This window comes from Neolamprologus multifasciatus, chromosome 8 (genome assembly GCF_963576455.1).
Source record: "Neolamprologus multifasciatus chromosome 8, fNeoMul1.2, whole genome shotgun sequence".
NCBI classification, from domain to species: Eukaryota; Metazoa; Chordata; class Actinopteri; order Cichliformes; family Cichlidae; genus Neolamprologus; species Neolamprologus multifasciatus.
Window position 1 is genome coordinate 6,618,437 of NC_140446.1, and position 19,004 is coordinate 6,637,440.

Sequence of the window (19,004 nt, forward strand, 5' to 3'; positions counted from 1 at the left end):
CGAGTTTGAAGGCATTTTTGAGGTTTAAAATGTGGTTTTAGTGTCAGGGTTGCAATTAGCTTATGGATAAATTTAGGCTAAGGGTTGCAGTTAAGCATTCATTTTTGTTTGTTAGGGTTAGGGTAAGCAGCTGAGGATGTCCTCACTAAAATATGAAAACCAGTGTGTGTGTGTGTGTGTGTGTGTGAGTGTCTGTGTATGCACTTTTGTCATGAAAGACACTTGAAAATGACCTGGTCAAGTGCTCCTCTTTAGAAAGCAAATATATGTGGCACAACAAAGCAGACCATTATTCTGCTTTATACAACAGCTGAACAGGACAAAAAAATTAATGTGGGATTTTTTTTTGCTTCCCATAGAAGTCTGAAATGTGTGACATCAGAACCCACCTTTGTTGAGGTGAAAGCCACAAAGGTGAAAATGGAAAATGAAACAGGTGTGCTCTGCTATAAGTGCTGCTGGGCATGTCAGCTCCATCAGAACAGGAGATATCTGAGTCTGCTTCATACAAAGACAATTGACATCCTTAAAAAATGATCAGCAGGATTCTCTTTGCTTGCCTGTTTCTTGGTCTGTTCACTGCAGGCTCCTCGCTGAGCTGCAAATGGATGGATCATAAATTCAAACAGCACAACGAAGAGACTCTGAATCTACTTGAAACCATGGTGAGTGTGTTTCTTTTAATAGGCTTAAAATTTTGTTGAATTTTTCTTAAATTAAATTATTCAGACTTAGTGTCTACACTTCAACTCTAAGTCTGTTTCTGTGTGTGATCCAGGGTAACAACTCGACTAACACCACTGAGGTGGAGGACACCGTGGCCTTCCCTAATCATCTGTACCACCAGGCATCAAAAGCATCAGTAAGTCAACCTCAGCTTTTCTCATTTTATTGCATAAAATTCCAGACTAATTTCTCCTTAAAGTAAAATAATGTAAAGGTTTTTAAATTTTACCATGGGTATGAAATACAATCAAAAACTAAAATTCATAACCGTCATAACTTTAAGTTCTTATTATCCAAACCCAGGTCTGAGAGTTCTGATATTTGTTCTTATTTTTCAAGTTTTTTGAATTATAAAAACCTATGATTCTTCTTCTTCTTCCAGGCTGAGGATAAACTGGCTTTCACAGATCAGGTTCTGGAGGAGGTGGCTGCCCTGTTTGAGGAGGATCACAGCTCTGCATCATGGGAGGACAGCACAGTGAGGAACTTTCTCAATATTGTCAACAAACAGGCTGAAGAGCTTCACTCCTGTGTAAGTTCACTTTCAGTAACACCACTATTGAGATAACTGAGATCAATTATGCTGCTAAAACATATATTTAAATGACTATTTTTTCCTGATTTAGATTGGGAGCCACAGTCACAAGAAGAAGAACTCACAGCTGTATTTCAAGACAAAAATGTATTTCAAAAGACTTTCAGATGATGTCCTAAAGAAAAAGGTAGGTCTTTATTTATTTTTTGACCAATTCTTTTATTAAACACCTCTGGAATATTTTACTAATGTTAATATTGTTGTGTCTGTAGGGTCACAGTGCTGAAGCCTGGGAGGTGATCAGGAAGGAAACCAAAGCCCATCTCATGAGAGCAGAACAGCTGGCTTCATCTCTGCACACTGCCAACTAAAACATGTCTGTTACAGGAAGGATGTGTTAATTTATTTGCTTCTTTTTATTTATTTATTTATTTACTTACTTATTAATTTACCGTATTTCTATTTACAATTGTCTTTTTAATCAAACATGTTGGTGATTTAAAAAAAAAAAATGTTTTCCTTAGTTATGGGAAAAAATAAATTTCTTCAGCAAAGAAAGATGTATTTATTGTTTTTATTCATGTCAAACAAACCAAATACATATGTATACACTTAATCTTAACAAACAACTGAAAAATAAAAAAACAAGTAGATGTTGTTTTTGTTCTTTGACACAAGTTAGTCTTTGTTTTTGCACCACCCTCAGGCTTCAAAATTTCATGTTAGCACAGTCAGTATGACATTATCCATCCATCTACTTACTTAAGACTTATTTTATTAAGAGTCATAAGGGGCGTGAATTCTGTCCCAGCTCACACTGATCAAGAGCAGGGGTACAACCCAGAGCCTGTGAGACTGATAGACTGAGCTTTTACAGGACCAACTACACAATACAGTTTAAATAGACATCACCAGAAGCACCAAAAAGGTCTGCTGAAATATCAGCTTTTGGGTCTAAATTGCAGAAGGGCTTATTTACACTTTATGACAACAGATTAATTCAAAACAGTTTTACTAAACATCATATTAAAAAAAAGGGGGGGGGGGGCAAGCATGCTGCTGCACATCTACAAACAAACCATGTATTGTGTTGTGAGAAAAATACACATCTCCATTCTCAGTAAACTATTTAAGGACTTACTTTACAACTTGCAATTAAGAACATATAATCTGTCCTCATTCAGAGGCTTTAGCAGGTGAAAAGTAGTTGTGTGAGTCTCACTCCCACGGGGCCTCAGCTCCCTCAGCCTGAGCATACACGGAGAGTTCCTCATACAGACCTCCACCACATGTCTCGATTGCCAAGCCCTAAAAGGCGGAAATAAGTCAGTTTTACTAACTTAATTAGTTTTACTTATACATGTGTCTAAGTTTGAGGGCCCCTTCTCTCACTATACAATTAAAAAGATGATTAAAAAAATTCTGAAAATCCATTACATAGTTACTGTATATGTCTGGGCATACTGGCAGCTACAGTTTTTATTTGCATGGTTGGTGTTTCAGACATGACTCAGAGTTAAAAATGGGCTCCCGTTTAATGTCACTGCAGAATGACATTAACTGAAAAAGTAACAAAACATAACAATGTTTGCATGAACCTCAAACGCTACTGTTCTTCATTCATAATGCAAATTGGAGCTCAGCCCAACATCCTTACTTCATTTGAGTTCATGGATTTTACTTCGTTTGTATTTATTTTTGAATTTTACTTAATTATATTAATGTATCTGTAATTGCTGTCTGCATACTAAGAAGTGTAATTGGGTGTTCTTTTATTTTTTTATAGTTTTACTTAATAATTTGTACCAATAGTTGTTCATATTTAACTTCAAATCCTTAGTTTGGCAGTGTTTAGGTTATTATTTTAGTTAAACTATGTAAAGCTGTAAGTGTGGTTTCCAGTAGTTATATAACCTGGAACAGTGTACAGGTTTAGCCATTGCGACTGACAATCCTATAGTGCAGTGTTCATATTCAGGGTTGTTCAAATCTTAAGAAAACCAATGCTGTTCTAAGTGTTGGGTCACAGGACTGCAAGAAAAAGTGAGCTCACTGACTTTTAAAACATACTGTAAATACTGTGAAGGTGCACTCTTACCTTTCTAGTAGTTCCTAATAAGGTGATTAAAAGTATTGATACAAGTAAAACTTAGAAATTCTGAATTACAGCCATTTCAATTTGCTTTAATTTGGTTGAGTTTACATGACACATACCTTTTGAGACGTGCATGTTCAAAATAAAAGTTATAATTTGTCCCACTTAACCCTGTACAGCCTGAAATATGAAATAATTGTCTTTTTTTTTTTTTAAATGGACCTTAAATATTATTTTGCATATATGAGCTTTAATTTGTATCACATATGCTGCATCCAGCATTTTATGTTATTTTCTTTCTTTTTTTGGCAATTTTTGCTTAAAAATATATTTACTTTTTTTTTTTTTAAGGATTTTCAGGGGAAAACTCACACTGATGATGAAAAAGTCTCAAGAAAAAACGCAAAGACTCATGCATTGAGTACGATAATTGAAGTTGATCTTGCTTATTTATTTATTTATTATTATTATTTATTAACTTACACTTACGTACACTATTCTGGAGCCTTGGTAAAATTATAATTTATGACTATGTTTTTGCTACGTTGCTTTAAATAACTCTTCACTATATGAAAAGTCAAGCAATCACAGAAAGACTACCTTCTACACTTTTGGTATAATTGATTTAGAAACAGTTCTGTTTCTTGTGCAAGAGAACAGCAGCAACAAGATCTATAAAAATCCTTCAAATGTGTTATTATTAATGCAATAAACAAATGAAATACAAATTCAGCCAGCTAGATCTACTTTATTTATTAACTCAAATATAGGACGTGTATTCATACATTCAACAATAAACCTGACGGTAAATTTGTGGTTAGGAGCTCAGTGGTGCACGGAGATTGCGATTCCTGTTTTTTCGCTGTCTATTGTGCGCCTGCATTTTTATGTAAAGTCACACAGCTGTGGTGTGTATTCACTGTGACATGTTTACACAAATGAGACCACACAGTGAAGCATCGCTGTAATATTTTTTTTTTCTTAAAGAAAGCCAGTGTCTTTCTTTTTTTCACTTTTTATTGTAAAACAAAGAGCTGACAAACCTCATAGATGTGATCTGTTTCCGGCTCCTCGTATTCGCTGTCCTTTTGTTCCCACTGTTAAAAAAGGAAATGGGGGTGTGGGTGGGGAGAAGGAATACAGTTAAAGAGCTGGTACCATCTTATTTAGAGACACGTCGCACATAACACACAATAAAATAAATTAAAATGATATTTAAAGTTTTGTTTTGTTTTGTTTTTCAAAATTTGTCTGTTTGCAGTAATGTGGAAGTAGGTGTTGTAAGCACCGGTCAACTCAAATAACTGTAGTGAAAATGACTAAAGCGTGCTTTGTTGTAGGTTATATTAAAAAATATATAGTTGCATTTGCTGTGTTATGAAGACAAAAGCTAAATAAATGTTAGTAGAAAATGATTAACCTATTAAATGGCAACATAATTGTAGCTAACACTGTGATAAGTCAAAAACTAGATCTAACTTCATATATAGAATTAAACTGAGTAAGTACTGTTTTAATAAAATGTATGGATTTTCTTTTTTAACTATCGGTGGAAATCACTGTCAGTTATTAATATCAACACACCTTTGGTAATTTTTGGTATGTTAGAGAACCTCTTATCTAATACATCTATTTGAAACCTCCTATTATCTCCACTTCCAGTTTCGTAGGTGCTGGTTACAACATAGAAGGAATGAAGGCTGTAGCGGAGCTGTAGCCCAAAAAAATTTATATTTTGGGGTGCACATGTTCCCTCTGGCAATACTGATCATCTTTTTTTTAGATTTATTACAGGTTTTATTTAAAGTAAAATGGATTTATGTGTGTATTAAGGATGTCGAAACATTCTAAGACACTTTATGGCATTGACAACTTTGATTTCAGGCATAGCGATAATAACAGATTCTGAAAAAGTGTTGTATAGGTAAAACTGGCTTACTTTTCAGAAAGATTTAAGGACATAGGTATTGTTTTAATTTAATTTCAGACATATATGAAGCAGGTGTAAATAGTTAATTTAGCTGTGTAGCTCAATAGCTATCTCATGAGCACCTGGATGAAATGCAACCATTTACAGTATAGTGGGAATGCCTAACCTAGATTGGCACTGATTGGTATCTGGCTGGCGCCTTAGTAATCATGTACTTATCATTTCAACATGTCAGAAATCTTAACAGCTAGCTTCTTTTTAAGTATAAACTAAGCTAGCGTCTTGACAAAAAGCCAGCTTCTGGTTTGCAACAGCAACATTTATATGTGCATTTATTGAGCAAATCACAAGATGAGATAACAAAGCATGTTCTATATATATGATACAATTTAGAAAATGATCAGGCAGCAGATATGATATTTGAGCTACTGTTGATCTACTGTCTTCTTAATTAAATGATTTGCTGCCTTTCTTTTGCTTTACTTTGGACTGTTAGTATGTTTACAGAAAAGTCAATGTAAAGCTGTTGCCTTCGCCACTGGGATACAAAGCATTTTACTCAGTGCACCACGTTGCATACACATTAAGCAAAGCGAAATGATCAGTTAGAAAGCCTTTCTGTTGTGAGTTTAATCATAGTAAATGCATATATTTTTCTCTACAGCCTTGTCATTTCTTTTCCCTGCTTCTAAAGAAAAACCTCTAAGTTTTCCTGAAATAAACCATATTTTAAAAAGAATCTTGATCCAAAGAACCCTGCTTTCTGCTGAAGATTTGTTATGCAAGTTCTGCACAAAATCCTTTTTTGGAGCACACATTTGCCTCGAGTTTTGTTCATCGTGTGCCTCACCAGTTTTTGTTTACGTAGCAACAGAGCAGCAATGAACACAGCTAAAAGTAAACCCTGGAACACAATAAGGCCGTCCTTCACATTGCTCCTGTAGAGTGCCTTTTCCATCACAACGGGTCCTGCACAGTAAAAAAAATGTATGTCAGCTGCGCATTTTCATGAGCGAATTGGTACATGCTGTTGACACGCTGTTCCAGCTACTTACTGAAAACGTTTACTTCGGTTCCGGGTCCCTGTGTTTCATTTATCTTGCAGTAGTACACGCCACTGTGCCTCATTTGTATGTTCTTGATGTGAAGATAGTTCTTTTGGAAACTAATGTTGTCATCTATCAATGTCGATAGCGGTGTTTGCTCATCTCCGATCTTGTTGGCCTTGAACCACTTCACAGTAGAAATGTCTTGTCGTGAGGATAAACAGTAAATGGGCACACTGCTTTTAACTGCCACACCATAGAAGCGGGGCTTCTGTCTGATCTGCAGTGTCTTGTTATCAGCAACTAAGCAGACAAAGAAAGGTTGAAAGACACTGTGACACAGTTATACCAGCAATTATCACACATTTCAAATGGACAAAATATACATTAAAAGGATTTTGTCATTGTGGTTGAGGATAAATAATGTGTATGCCACTTATGAGATGCTTGCTTTACAGAGAACAGTGATGTACGTAACCTCCTGGGACCCCGTGTCCTCATACAGGGACATTGCATTTAGCCTTTTCTTCACCTTATATGTCATTCTAATGAATCATGTTTCGTAGTTTTTTGTTTGTTTGTTTGGTTGGGTTTTTTTTGTGCCTGTCCCATTCGGCACTGTAGCAATCAGAATTATTGTCTGAAGGCCAAAAAAAAGGCCCAACAGATTTTTTTTAATCAAGTAGATCATTATTGGCGCACTAGATTGATTGGTATTATTTTTTTCATTTATTTTTAACTTTTAAGTTATTACAAACAGAACAGACATGCCTGGGGTATGGGAAAGGGGAAGATAAAGACAAGGGAAGTTCAAGAAAAGGAGAGGGGAAAGAAAAACAGGCAGAGGGACAGTGAGAAAAGACATTAAAAAGTCCACTGGATCACCTGCTGGAAGAAAAAAAATATAGAGAACAACACAGTAGGGAGACCACAGCAACAACCTTGGTAACTATAAATAACAGTAAATAATAAATATTGAATGTTACCGAGCAGAACACAAGACCGACAATGCTTTGAGGCAGCAGCAAAGGAAGATACAGAGTGTGTCTATGAGCACCCATGTGTACACCTGTGTGCAGACTTGTCTGTGTGAGCGCGCTTGTATGTAAAAGGTTTCTCCATTTAACTATCTGATGGAGGCTGTGGGGAGCCATAGCCCTGTCCCCCAGGACATGAAGCAGACATGGAGGAGATCCAGGTCCCAAACATCTAGAGGCCCTCCAGAGCGCGAGAGCCCAAGGAGGACCACCGGAGGGGCAGCTGCGCCATCCTCCTGGAAAGAGCTGAGGAGAGCCCCAGACTGGAGGTCACCCAGCAGCCACGGTGAAGAACCTACAGGAGACTGTGGTGACATGCCTGCAGGCCCTGTCGGCAGCCAGCCGCGGGACGAGCCCCAGGCCCAGAGGACCGAGGTCCCCCCACCCCCCCAGAAGGGGCCCAACTGAGCCACAGGTGCCAGGCCCCATCAAGAGTGAGTCAGTGCATACCTGAGTGCCCAGCCCCGGACACCGAGAACACCAATGCACTGACGTCTGGGGGCATCAGCCACCGGCAGGGTAACCCCTAACCCTAACCCACACCTGGGTTAGGGTTAGGCTGAGATTTTGTACTTTTTCAAGTAATGTTAACTTTCTTGTTTTATCCTGTGAAATAAACCCATTGTCCCCAGATGAGGACATGTTTTCTGTGAAATCATAAGGGCTTCCTGTTGAAAGAGGAAGCTTAGTTTGTATCATGAAGGAGCTAGCTAGGAGAAGTTAAAAAATGCGTACTAAACAAGAGCTCAGGTCTCAAGAGGCTAATGCATGTGGAAACAAAAGATAAATGCCCTGTAACACTAATTATGAAAAATTACTACATAAAAAGAGACAAACTTCAAGATGATGATGGAACCAAATGGTCCACATGGTGGAGAAAAGTGCCATTGTTGTAAGAGACATTATTCTTTGTCTCCATTATTCAGTTTATTCAGTCTAAAAAACATAATAAAAAGATGTTGCCAGATTTCCAGGTTTCATCTAACCTACAGTATAAATTACACAAACCACAATCATCAAAAATAGGAAGATTTTATGAATGTTGCTACAAAAACAATCATTGCAGATAAGCTAAAATTAAATTGATAACCATTTCTATAGTAATCCACAAAGTTTAGTGAATAATGAATTTCCTTTTTGAAATGGTAATGCCAATGAAATTATAAATTGCACTATTTTCTCGAATAATATGGAGTAACGATAAACCAATTAATGTAAATAAAAGCCTTATTATCCACTGATATTGAAAATAATTCTTATTTGTGGCCCAAGACATGTATACATGCATGCATGAGGATATCATATTTGTTTGTTTTTAATGTTTACAACACATAAATATCAGATGCTTTTTTCTTTTATTTGCTATTTCTATATTAATTCTTTAAATTAGATTACAAGTTATATGTAAAATAAAGCAATGGAAACTAAGAACTGAATAACTTGGGGGTGCAGGTGTGATATTTATTTACTATAAAATTATAAAGGACTTCAATTCATCAACATGACAATAATCTTATAGTCTTTGTTTCAGAAGAAAACTTCCTCTTTTCCCCAGATGGGCAGGAAGTAATGGTGCTGCAGAGTCAAAAATAACATGCAAAACACTAGTACGCAGTGTAGTTGTGGTTTAACAGTTATAAAAAATACAATTAAAAAGACTGTGTGAGGTGTTATAAATTACCAGTACTGTACTTTACTGAATTATTTTGGTGTACTGGCACTGTGAGTTAATATATGTAGCACTCAAACTGGTATTTTTCCTGTATTGGTTTCATTTTACAGTCACAAAATCGTGTTGATTATATTCCAAAAATTTCCATTTACCTGACAGACTGATTAAAACAAGCCCCCAGCATCCAGCTAGCATCCAGCGCATGATGTCCTCAAAAAGAAGAGAAATACGCTTCAGATGCTGACTCCACGGCTGTATCTGAGTTTCTCTGCAGGTCTAAAAGTGTTGTGAACGAAGATGAAGTGTCTGCATCAGTGGGTGTGCAGTCTGTCTTCTGTCACCATGCAGGCAGGCAAATAAGAGGAAGAGGGCTCTATCGTTGAACCAAAATAACAGCCCACACTTTTACTGTCGGTAACCCGTGTGATTAAATGTTCCATTTTTAGGGATAGATGAAACAGCATTATTAAGCTAAACATTAAGGTTATGATTAGTGATGCTACAGCCAATATAATATCATAGTTTCAATATTGATGCCAAGATGATGTTTTTAGATAACTTAGATTTCTAAAGAAAGCCTTTATGGTCAAGAAACCAAAGCAGATCGTTTTTAAACATGTAATTCCTTTTTAAAAAGACCATTTACAAGACACAGTACGCAAAAGAAGATACTGTACTGTGCAAAAGCCGTTGAGACTTTTCAACCCTTTTTGTTTGTTTGTTTGTTTGTTTTTACTTCCAATGAGTCAAATATGTCTTTAGCAGTGGTCTTTAGCAACAATTCTCCAGGCTTGGACTAACGTTTCTACAGTTTTTAAACCACTCAACACTCAATTATGAGTCATTCCAGCATAAAAATGGCACCTATTGAAATTGATGAATTAGTTCACAAGCAAATTGGCAAAGAACCAATTTTAAATGGTCTCTTCAGACCGAAAAACCCAATTTATAGAGAGCTTTTACCAGAAAACTAGCATATTTTGGCATGGTGTGCAGTGTATCCTTAAAAAAATTGAGGTAACTGGAAAAGTGGAGGACAGAAGAAGAAGTGGCGATATATAACAATATATATCTGTGGTAAATTAGCAGTAACTGAAAGTTATGTATGAAAAACAGGGCCAGAGAGATACACCTGGCTCTTAAGTTGATCCATATATATACAGTTTGCCAAAGCTTCCTCAGAAATACTATATAATAAAATCAGTGGCAAGAGGTGACAAATCAAGTGACAAATCCAAATTTGTCCAAAAGGAAATGATGGCTATTAAAATAGCTATCATTGCCGTTTGGTAGTTATTTTGTATAATAAATTAGCACTAGAGAAATAAAAGTATATATGACCAGAGAAATTAGAGACACATTACAAAAGCATGGTAGCTATGATATGCTCATTTAACCTTCATTACATTTATTTGAAATAGCTGCCATAAGATAGTAGTTCATAGTTTTGTATAGCAGAAAAGTGTGAAGAAATGACTATCAGGTATCAGTAACTAACTACCTGTAATCATTTATATTTAACCGATTACAGGGAACTTTTATATACTCATCATTTTAACCAGGCTTGTAGTATTATAGCATACTCCTCATGTTTAATCTGTTTCTGCTGTCTGTCTTGCAAAAATCAGGTATTTTATAAGTAGTTTGTCTAATGTCTGAATTTTTAATTATGAATGAACATTGACTCACATCTAACTTGCCAAATTTTGTGAGTTCAAGTGAAAATAGCAGGCTTTTTTAGACTTTAGTTAGCCTACAGCAGGGGTAGGCAACTCCAGGCCTCGAGTGCCGGTGTCCTGGAGGTTTTAGATGTGTCCATGATCCATCACAGCTGATTTAAAGGGCTAAATGACTCCTCAGCATTTCTTGAAGTTCTCCAGAGGCCTGGTAATGAACTAATCATTTGATTCAGGTGTGTTAACCCAGGGTGTGATCTAAAACCTGCAGGACACCGGCACTCAAGGCCTGGAGTTGCCTACCCCTGGCCTAAAGTCTAATTGTAAACCAAAGCCTCCTTTTGGGCATAAATACCCAGTGGTGTTAGACAGAAAACCGTCTGTGTGACTGTCATTTGTTACAGGATGGTTTGGTTAGTTGCACTAATACATGCAGTGGTGGTTCTTAAAACTAGATGGAGATTTTGAAAAACACAATGTTATTGTTTTGGGGGGATTGAATTGCAAAGACACACAAACTTCTTTAGTCTTCTGCCAATGAAGGCCATGCCAGTCCCCTCTCTGTGCCTCGAGTCACACAAGCTCAACTAATGGGTAAGGAGGATTGTTTATGCTTTTATAAGTTATGAACTTATGAAAAAGAACAAAAAAATAAAGGTACTGTTGAATTAAACTCAGCTCAAAACACCTGATCATCTCAGTCTTTGTTAATTTTAGTCCTTCTTACTACACACAAATTTGTCAACCCGACAAGCATCAGGAAGCTTTAACACAGGCGTGTTTTGGGAGTGGTTGGCTAAATGATATTAAAATGATAAATGTTCTGAACTTCTGAATGCCACCCATGTTATAATGATATAAAACTAAAACTAAGACTGAAACTAATAAAAAACTAAACTGAAACGTCCAAATCAACTCTGGAAACTAACCGAAACTAAAGTGAACTGAAAATAAAAAATGGAATATACAGTAAAATAAATAAACAAACTAAGGAAAATATAAACCTATAAACAATAAATATATATGAGAATGAGAATTGTACGAACACAACATACAATGCCATTATGTGGCTCGGTACATCCCCCGAAGAGCTTTTAGCCTTGCTGTGGACTCTCGATCTTATTATGCAACATAAAGCTGCAGTCAAGAGTGAAGTTTTCAGGTCAGTGAAGCTGATCTCATTTCCCTAATTTTCAAAGCTGATAAACTCCGCACAGCAGAGTCCTCAATATTTGCGTACAGTGTGGATTTTTATCGCCTATCACAGTCTGTAAGGAAGAGATAAAAAGCTTCTTTCAAGAAGTATGTAATAACTAGAAATGCTGTACCTCTCTTAAAAGAAAAGAAATATTTCCAAAAAGATTTGCAATGCTTAGAGTGTCTAACCTTTACATTTTTATAAGAAATGGTGGCTGCAATTGTTTGCAAAGCTGATTTATTTAATCAATCAAAAGTAAAATGCAAGCACAAAATTTACAAAATTAAATGTCATTTGGTGTTTGGCTCTTAATTGTGACAGATCGATTTACAGTTTTCTAATTATTTGACGTAAAAATTCTGGATTAATCCTACTTGTTAAAAAAATGTTGCCAACCTTAACCAATTTGGTTTACTAGACATTAGGGCCTGAAGAAAAAAACAACCAAAAAAAGAGTAGCATTGAAAACCAGGTGGCAAGAAAACAGGCACTAGAAACATGCATTTGCAGAGGTGATCTCCAGCTAGGTGAGGCAGAATGAAACGACATAAAATGCAAATAAATCAAAAGTCCCATCATCCCACTCCATGTCGGAAACAGGGTGCTTTTTAATCTACTGACACTCATGCTTGAAAAAGTCACTGAATGCATATTTTTCAACATAGAACCTGCTATTAAGGTCTCAATTAATCCCCTGCTAATAAAAATGGTTTGACCGTAAAAAACAAACAAACAAACACACTTCACATGTTTAACAGTTGTAAGTTGTTTTTGAGGAGGTTAAAGTAGAGCTCTCCAAGTGTTGCTCCTTAGTGATGAGGCTTTTTTTAATGTGCTTTTTCTTACTCATTAACCTACAGTTCTTATAATTATGCAAAAAGATGGGCACTCATAGACATAGAGATTAATGTAAAGCATAGTTCATTAAAAAGTCTGACTATGGTGGCTTTTTTAAAGAGTAAAAAGTCACTACATTGCGTTCTCTTGGTTGTTTTCCATCTTCAGTTTTTAGTGGCCTGTCAACCTCTCCACCAGCAGAGGGCTACAGTGCATCAATGCAATTTCACAGACAAGACAAATTAGTAACTGACAACATGATCGCACAGCCTACTTTACCTTACAATAACTGTTTTATTCTAACAAGATAGTTTTAAAATAACAAAATGATATAAATGTACATTTCAGAAGGAAAAAAGAAAAAAGTATGTACAAGAAACATTGTAGGTGATTGTAGGTTGTACCAGCAAAGCTCCCCATGTGTCTTTTCCTCCAGTAGAAATGTAAACAAAAAGAGGACACTGTCTTGTGAATATGACTGTCCCATCAGAGGACGCTATAGCTGAGTGGTGCAGCGGTGTCTCAGTCTCACATAGGAGTTCGGATGGTCATGTTACAGTCTCCTGACAGGAAAAACTGCCATGCTGTAGCAGCAGGATATGACAAGAGAGACCCCTTGTGGAGGAAACATTCATAATTTATGTACCTTCTCCAAAGATGACATTGGAACAGTGTCAAACTCAAATGAAAATAGACATTTTATTGCCTATTGTTAAAAAAAAAACACAAGCTAGAAAACTGTAAAAGTGCATATGTTATTCATGTATATACAGTACTGTGCAGAATGTAAAGGGGCATCTGATCAGATATCAACATCATTTTGTGAGTCGAGAACTGCATGAAGAGAAAAAAACGAGAAAGCCTAAATCCACAAAACAGTCAAGGAAAGTCTTTAGGATGCTTGGGACAACCTACCTGTGCAAATTAAAATGACAAAATAAAATAATAATAATAATAATACTGCATGACGAAGTACCAAAGAGGAGTGGTACCTTTCACGAAATAAATTATATTCACAAAGAGTGATTTTATTAGATTTTTTTCTGTGTTTACTGCACTTTAAATGAAGTTTATTGCTAAATTAAAAAAAATATGTTTATATGAAATTACTTTTAAAACTGCCTGCAAGTTTTACACAGTACCATATATTTAAAGTAAGACATCATAATTTCTATTAAGACTTAGACAAAAGCAAGAAAATTAACATATTTATATGACGAGATCCGCTGCAGGTTTTCTTGTAAATTTGTAAAAAGATCTGATTAACTACATTTTGGAAAGTGGCACATGTTTTTGTTTTTCAACCATTCAATGTGTTCTTGTGATCTAACCTGAGACGAAACTTCCTTTTAATGCACAGCAAGTAAGTATGTGCTTAGCAGTTCTCTAATACAGCCACATTAACATAAAAAACATCACATTGTAAGTTTACAGACAGCGTTCAAACCTGAATGCTGAAAGGGAAATACAGCAATGAAATGGCCAAACATGGCTGATGTAGGTTTTTAGAACATCAGATATCTGAAGGGACCAAAAAATATAAATATAAACATGCATACAGTATGTAAGTGGGAAATAACCTTTGAAATCATTCAGTGGAGTGCAGTTAACTGCTCTTATTTGACTTGGAGGGACACAAATAGTGCAATATGAACTGGGCCTGCCTGAATGAGCCTGTTAGGAACAGATGCTAACTATATTAGCCATGTGGGTTTAGTTAACCCCATTGTTAACTAATAAGTAGTTTCACAGAAAGAGAGGGACAATGAGATCCAGAGACTCTATTTTATAGCAATTTATTTACCTGTGTACAAAACAGATTCCCCATAGAAAGTCATCTGGTATCTAATTAATAATAAAACACTAATATTAGTCTTTTATACTCTTTACCTTCTGATAACATGAATTATGATTAATTACCACTTTTAAAATCCAAGCTCAAAATCCATCTGTTTTAAACTGATGGATTTAAACTAGTTTATGTTTCGTCTATGTCTCCTGATATGAGTCTTTTCCTTTCCCCTGTGAAGTCTGTTATTTGTAATGTCTTGTTGTCAAGCTTGTGTTGTCTTGTCTACGTTCTGTTGTTTCCTGTTTTACTTTGAAGGGTCTGGTGTTCCATGTTCAGTGTGTTTAGTTGTACTTCCCCTGTTGCATTCAGATTCAATTGTGTGAGCTCGTTATCCCCAGGTGTTTTCACTTCCCTCATTATTGTTATTATCGTGTGTATTTAGGTCCTCTGTCGTTCTCTGTCCAGTGTCGGGTTATCTGTTTGTCTAGCATCATGGACTTCAAGTCACAGGATTATTTTCAAGCTTTGGTTCATGTTTTTCATCATAGTTTTTGCAATACATCTGTTCTGATTCACGTTCACATCCTCTGTGATGTGAACGTGAATCAGTTATTGTTAGCTTATCTCAATTTAGGTTTTGCCTTTGTTTCTGTTTTTTTGTTTGTTTGTTTGTTTTCTTCCCACTAGAAATTTACCATAAAACAGACTCTAGTCCACAATAATGTTTCAGCCTACAGTAAAGTCTAGCACATTTTCATTGGATAAAAAAGGTAAAAAATAAATATTAGATCTTGTATTTCTGTTAAACTGAAAGAAATTATATCTTACTGTTTCATTATTTTTGAATTGTGCATTAAATCACAATTTTCCTTGACCAATTTTGTTAATTTTTATGTTTCTATGAGGGAAAGTCAATATATATTGAGGGGTGTACGACAAGGTATGTTCGGACTTAAACCAGAGATTTTAGTGTCACTAATCTGGCCCTCTTTTAACCCGGATAGGTTAGGTATAATTAGCTGTAAGTGTTGTATTTTCAAAAGTCCTTTTAATGAAATATGATTCTGAGCTGAGAGAATATTATTTTAATACCAGCTGAGCCATAGACTATTATTAGCCTAATACCCCAGTCTAATTGCAACAGCGCAAACTCCAAGAGTCGCATTGCCACGAGAATTAGCACACGTTAATTTGATGATGCATGAAATGTATATATACGATTTCCATGTTTATTTCTTCATTATCGTTCATCAATATCATGATGAAATATAGTTCGAAGTTTCAGACCTCCTATGCGTAACTGACGAGAATGGTAAAACACATATATTAACATGTGGATTTAAAATATTATCAGTTTTCTGGTGTGTTCTTCTCATCACATTTTTTATTTTTGTTTGATTTTGCCTCCTTTTCCTCCCTACTGATGCAAGGCAATTTGTTTATTTTGTGCAGAAGAAGGCATCAAATTCCCCTGAGCCTGAAACAAAAAACTGGGGTTAACAGAGAAAGTTGGTAACCACCACTTGTGAACCACCACCACCAACTGAACTCCCTAAAACTGAACCTGTAGGTTTTGTCAAGGCAGTTAACGCACACTTTTGCACACAAAAACCCTGTTATTTTGAACCTTATCCCCAGGTGTTTTCACTTCCCTCATTATTGTTATTATTGTGTGTATTTAGGTCCTCTGTCGTTCTCTGTTCAGTGTCAGGTTATCTGTTTGTCTAGCATCATGGACTTCAAGTCACAGGATTATTTTCAAACTTTGGTTCATGTTCATGTTTTTCATCATAGTTTTTGCAATCCATCTGTTCTGATTCACGTTCACATCCCCTGTGATGTGAACATGAATCAGTTATTGTTAGCTTATCTCAATTTAGGTTTTGCCTTTGTTTTTGTTTTTGTTTCTGTTTTTTTTTTTTTTTTGTTTGATTCCCACTAGAAATTTACCATAAAACAGACTCTAGTCCACAATAATGTTTCAGCCTACAGTAAAGTCTAGCATATTTTCACTGGATAAAAAAGGTTAAAATAAATATTAGATCTTGTATTTCTGTTAAACTGAAAGAAATCATATCTTACTGTTTTGTTATTTTTGAATTGTGCATTAAATCACAATTTTCCTTGACCAATTTTGTTAATTTTTATGTTTCTATGAAGGAAAGTCAATATATATTGAGGGGTGTACGACAAGGTATGTTCAGACTTAAATCAGAGATATTAGTGTCACTAAAACCTCTTTTAACCCGGATAGGTTAGGTATAATTAGCTGTAAGTGCTGTGTTTTCAAAAGTTCTTTTAATGAAATATGATTCAGAGCTGAGAGAATATTATTTTAATACCAGCTGAGCCATAGACTATTATTAGCCTAATACCCCAGTCTAATCGCAACAGCGCAAACTCCAAGCGTAGCATTGCCACGAGAATTAGCACACGTTAATTTGATGATGCATGAAATGTATATATACGATTTCATGTTTATTTCTTCATTATCGTTCATCAATATCATGATGAAATATAGTTTGAAGTTTCAGACCTCCTATGTGTAACTGACGAGAATGGTAAAACACATATATTACCATGTGGATTTAAAATATTAGCAGTTTTCTGGTGTGTTCTTCTCATCACATTTTTTATTTTTGTTTGATTTTGCTGTAAGAATTGTTAGGTGATATATAACCCTCCTGCAGAAGAAGGCATCAAATTTCCCTGAGCCTGAAACAGAAAACTGGGGTTAACAGAGAAAGTTGGTAACCACCACTTGTGAACCACCACCACCAACTGAACTCCCTAAAACTGAACCTGTAGGTTTTGTCAAGGCAGTTAACGCACACTTTTGCACACAAAAACCCTGTTATTTTGAACCTGCTTGGCAGTACACACTTCAGTTTCACTTTCAATACCCAAAAAAATTAAATATATATGAAAAGAAAAGAGGAATAGATTCTTAAGTTTAGGGATAAAAACTGCATTCGAAACATTAGTTAGACTCTTCTTTATCTAGAGTTAAAAAGCATATCAGCGACACTTATACATTAACAAGAGCAGTTTCCATCACTGTTAAAAAAAAAAGAATAGAGGGAAGAGACAAATAATTATACTGTGCAGTTTACTATACAACTGACTCTCTCAGGTTTGCTTGTAGAGTCAAGAGGTGTTGGTTGGGGGCAGAATGCAATAAAACCTCATTAGTGACTTCTACAGGAACAACAACAATATTTTGCACGGGGGATTCTGGACAGCACCGTGCCTCTCTGTAATGTGACAGTGCCTCAGGATTAGAGGGCTGTTGTCTTGCCAAAGTTTCTAAAGCTGCTTGCTCCATTTCCTCAGCAAGCTCTGCATTACTCCCATAGAGAACCCCTAACCTTCGTGCAAGCAACCCATTTTTTTCTGGTGGATCGTCACCTTCTTTCTTTCTCCCCATCTTCTTAGATCGATGCATAAAAGCTGCATGGCATAAGCAGCGCCTCAGAAGATGGCTGCGGTAAGCCCTCTGAATAACCACAGCAGCCCTCTGCTCTTCTTTGTGGCGCACCGTTGTGATAACTGGCGCAAAGCTGTCTTTGCTATCCTTAAATTTTTCCTCAGTGCTATTCCGTATTGCTTCCATCTCCACTGTGTCTCCCAAGATCAACTGAGTGACAGCCATCAACACATCCAAGTAGTGGATCTTATCTCCAGCAACCAAGGGGAGATCCATTTCAATCAGCTGGAACAGGTTGGGTTTGGCAACCTTCAGTGGCTCCTGCAAGGTATCACAAAAATCTGAGAGCTGGCTATACTCAATAAACTGAGTTCCATCAATGTCAAATTTCTCCCATGTCTCATTGAACATCTCAAAGTCGTCCTCACTGAGTGGATCGCTGCTTTCCTCCTGTGCCACATTGAAGTTCTCTAAGATGATCGCAATATACATGTTGACCACCACCAAGAATGAGATGATGATGTAACTGCAGAAGAACACCATGCCCATGCCAGGGCTTCCACAGTTGCCCTTTACATTCGTGCCAGGATGCTCAAAGTTTGGATCACAGTCTGGAGGCTCCCGGTTCAGCATTGGAAGTAGAAGTCCATCCCAGCCTGCAGATGTTGTAATCTGGAACAAGCAGATAATACTTCCTCCAAATGTTTCAAAATTAAATATATCATCAATCCCAGCCTCCTTTTTGACATAGGCAAAATTTGACATCCCAAATATAGAGAAGATGAACATATTGAGGAAGAGCAGGAGACCAATATTGAATAGAGCAGGTAGGGACATCATCAGGGCAAATAGAAGCGTCCGAATGCCCTTAGCTCCTTTAATAAGACGTAGAATCCTGCCTATCCTGGCCAGTCTGATCACCCTGAAAAGAGTTGGTGACACAAAGTACTTCTCAATTAGGTCTGAGAGCATTGTACCTGGAAGAAAACACACAGAAAAGCAACAATGTATCAATATATCTGCTGGACCAAAT

The 19,004-nt window shown here is 36.4% G+C and overlaps 3 protein-coding genes across 5 annotated transcripts in view; 1 reads left to right on the forward strand and 2 right to left on the reverse strand.

Annotated features, from left to right (window-relative positions):
* The first annotated feature begins 533 nt into the window (after window positions 1–533).
* Window positions 534–1,822, forward strand: LOC146512361 (interferon a3-like). The gene is made up of 5 exons (XM_085170736.1): window positions 534–665; window positions 779–862; window positions 1,109–1,258; window positions 1,353–1,448; window positions 1,534–1,822. Exons 1-5 carry the CDS (start codon window positions 534–536, stop codon window positions 1,630–1,632), a joined length of 561 nt encoding a protein of 186 aa, XP_085026862.1. The 3' UTR covers window positions 1,633–1,822.
* On the reverse strand, window positions 1,812–9,381 carry LOC146512362 (B-cell antigen receptor complex-associated protein beta chain-like). Its single transcript, XM_085170729.1, has 5 exons — window positions 9,194–9,381; window positions 6,342–6,635; window positions 6,137–6,255; window positions 4,400–4,453; window positions 1,812–2,569 (listed from the first exon to the last, which is right to left on the reverse strand). The coding sequence occupies exons 1-5, from the start codon at window positions 9,243–9,245 to the stop codon at window positions 2,480–2,482; spliced, it is 609 nt and encodes a 202-aa protein (XP_085026855.1). The 5' UTR covers window positions 9,246–9,381; the 3' UTR covers window positions 1,812–2,479.
* Window positions 9,382–12,505: 3,124 nt separating this feature from the next.
* The window catches only part of LOC146512363 (sodium channel protein type 4 subunit alpha A-like), a 33,691-nt gene continuing 27,192 nt past the window's right edge, over window positions 12,506–19,004 (reverse strand). For all 3 annotated transcript variants that reach the window (XM_085170869.1, XM_085170867.1, XM_085170868.1), the window contains one exon: window positions 12,506–18,948. In XM_085170869.1, the coding sequence (XP_085026995.1) occupies window positions 17,657–18,948 (1,292 nt within the window). In that variant the 3' untranslated portion in view covers window positions 12,506–17,656. The remainder of the gene's footprint in view (window positions 18,949–19,004) is intronic.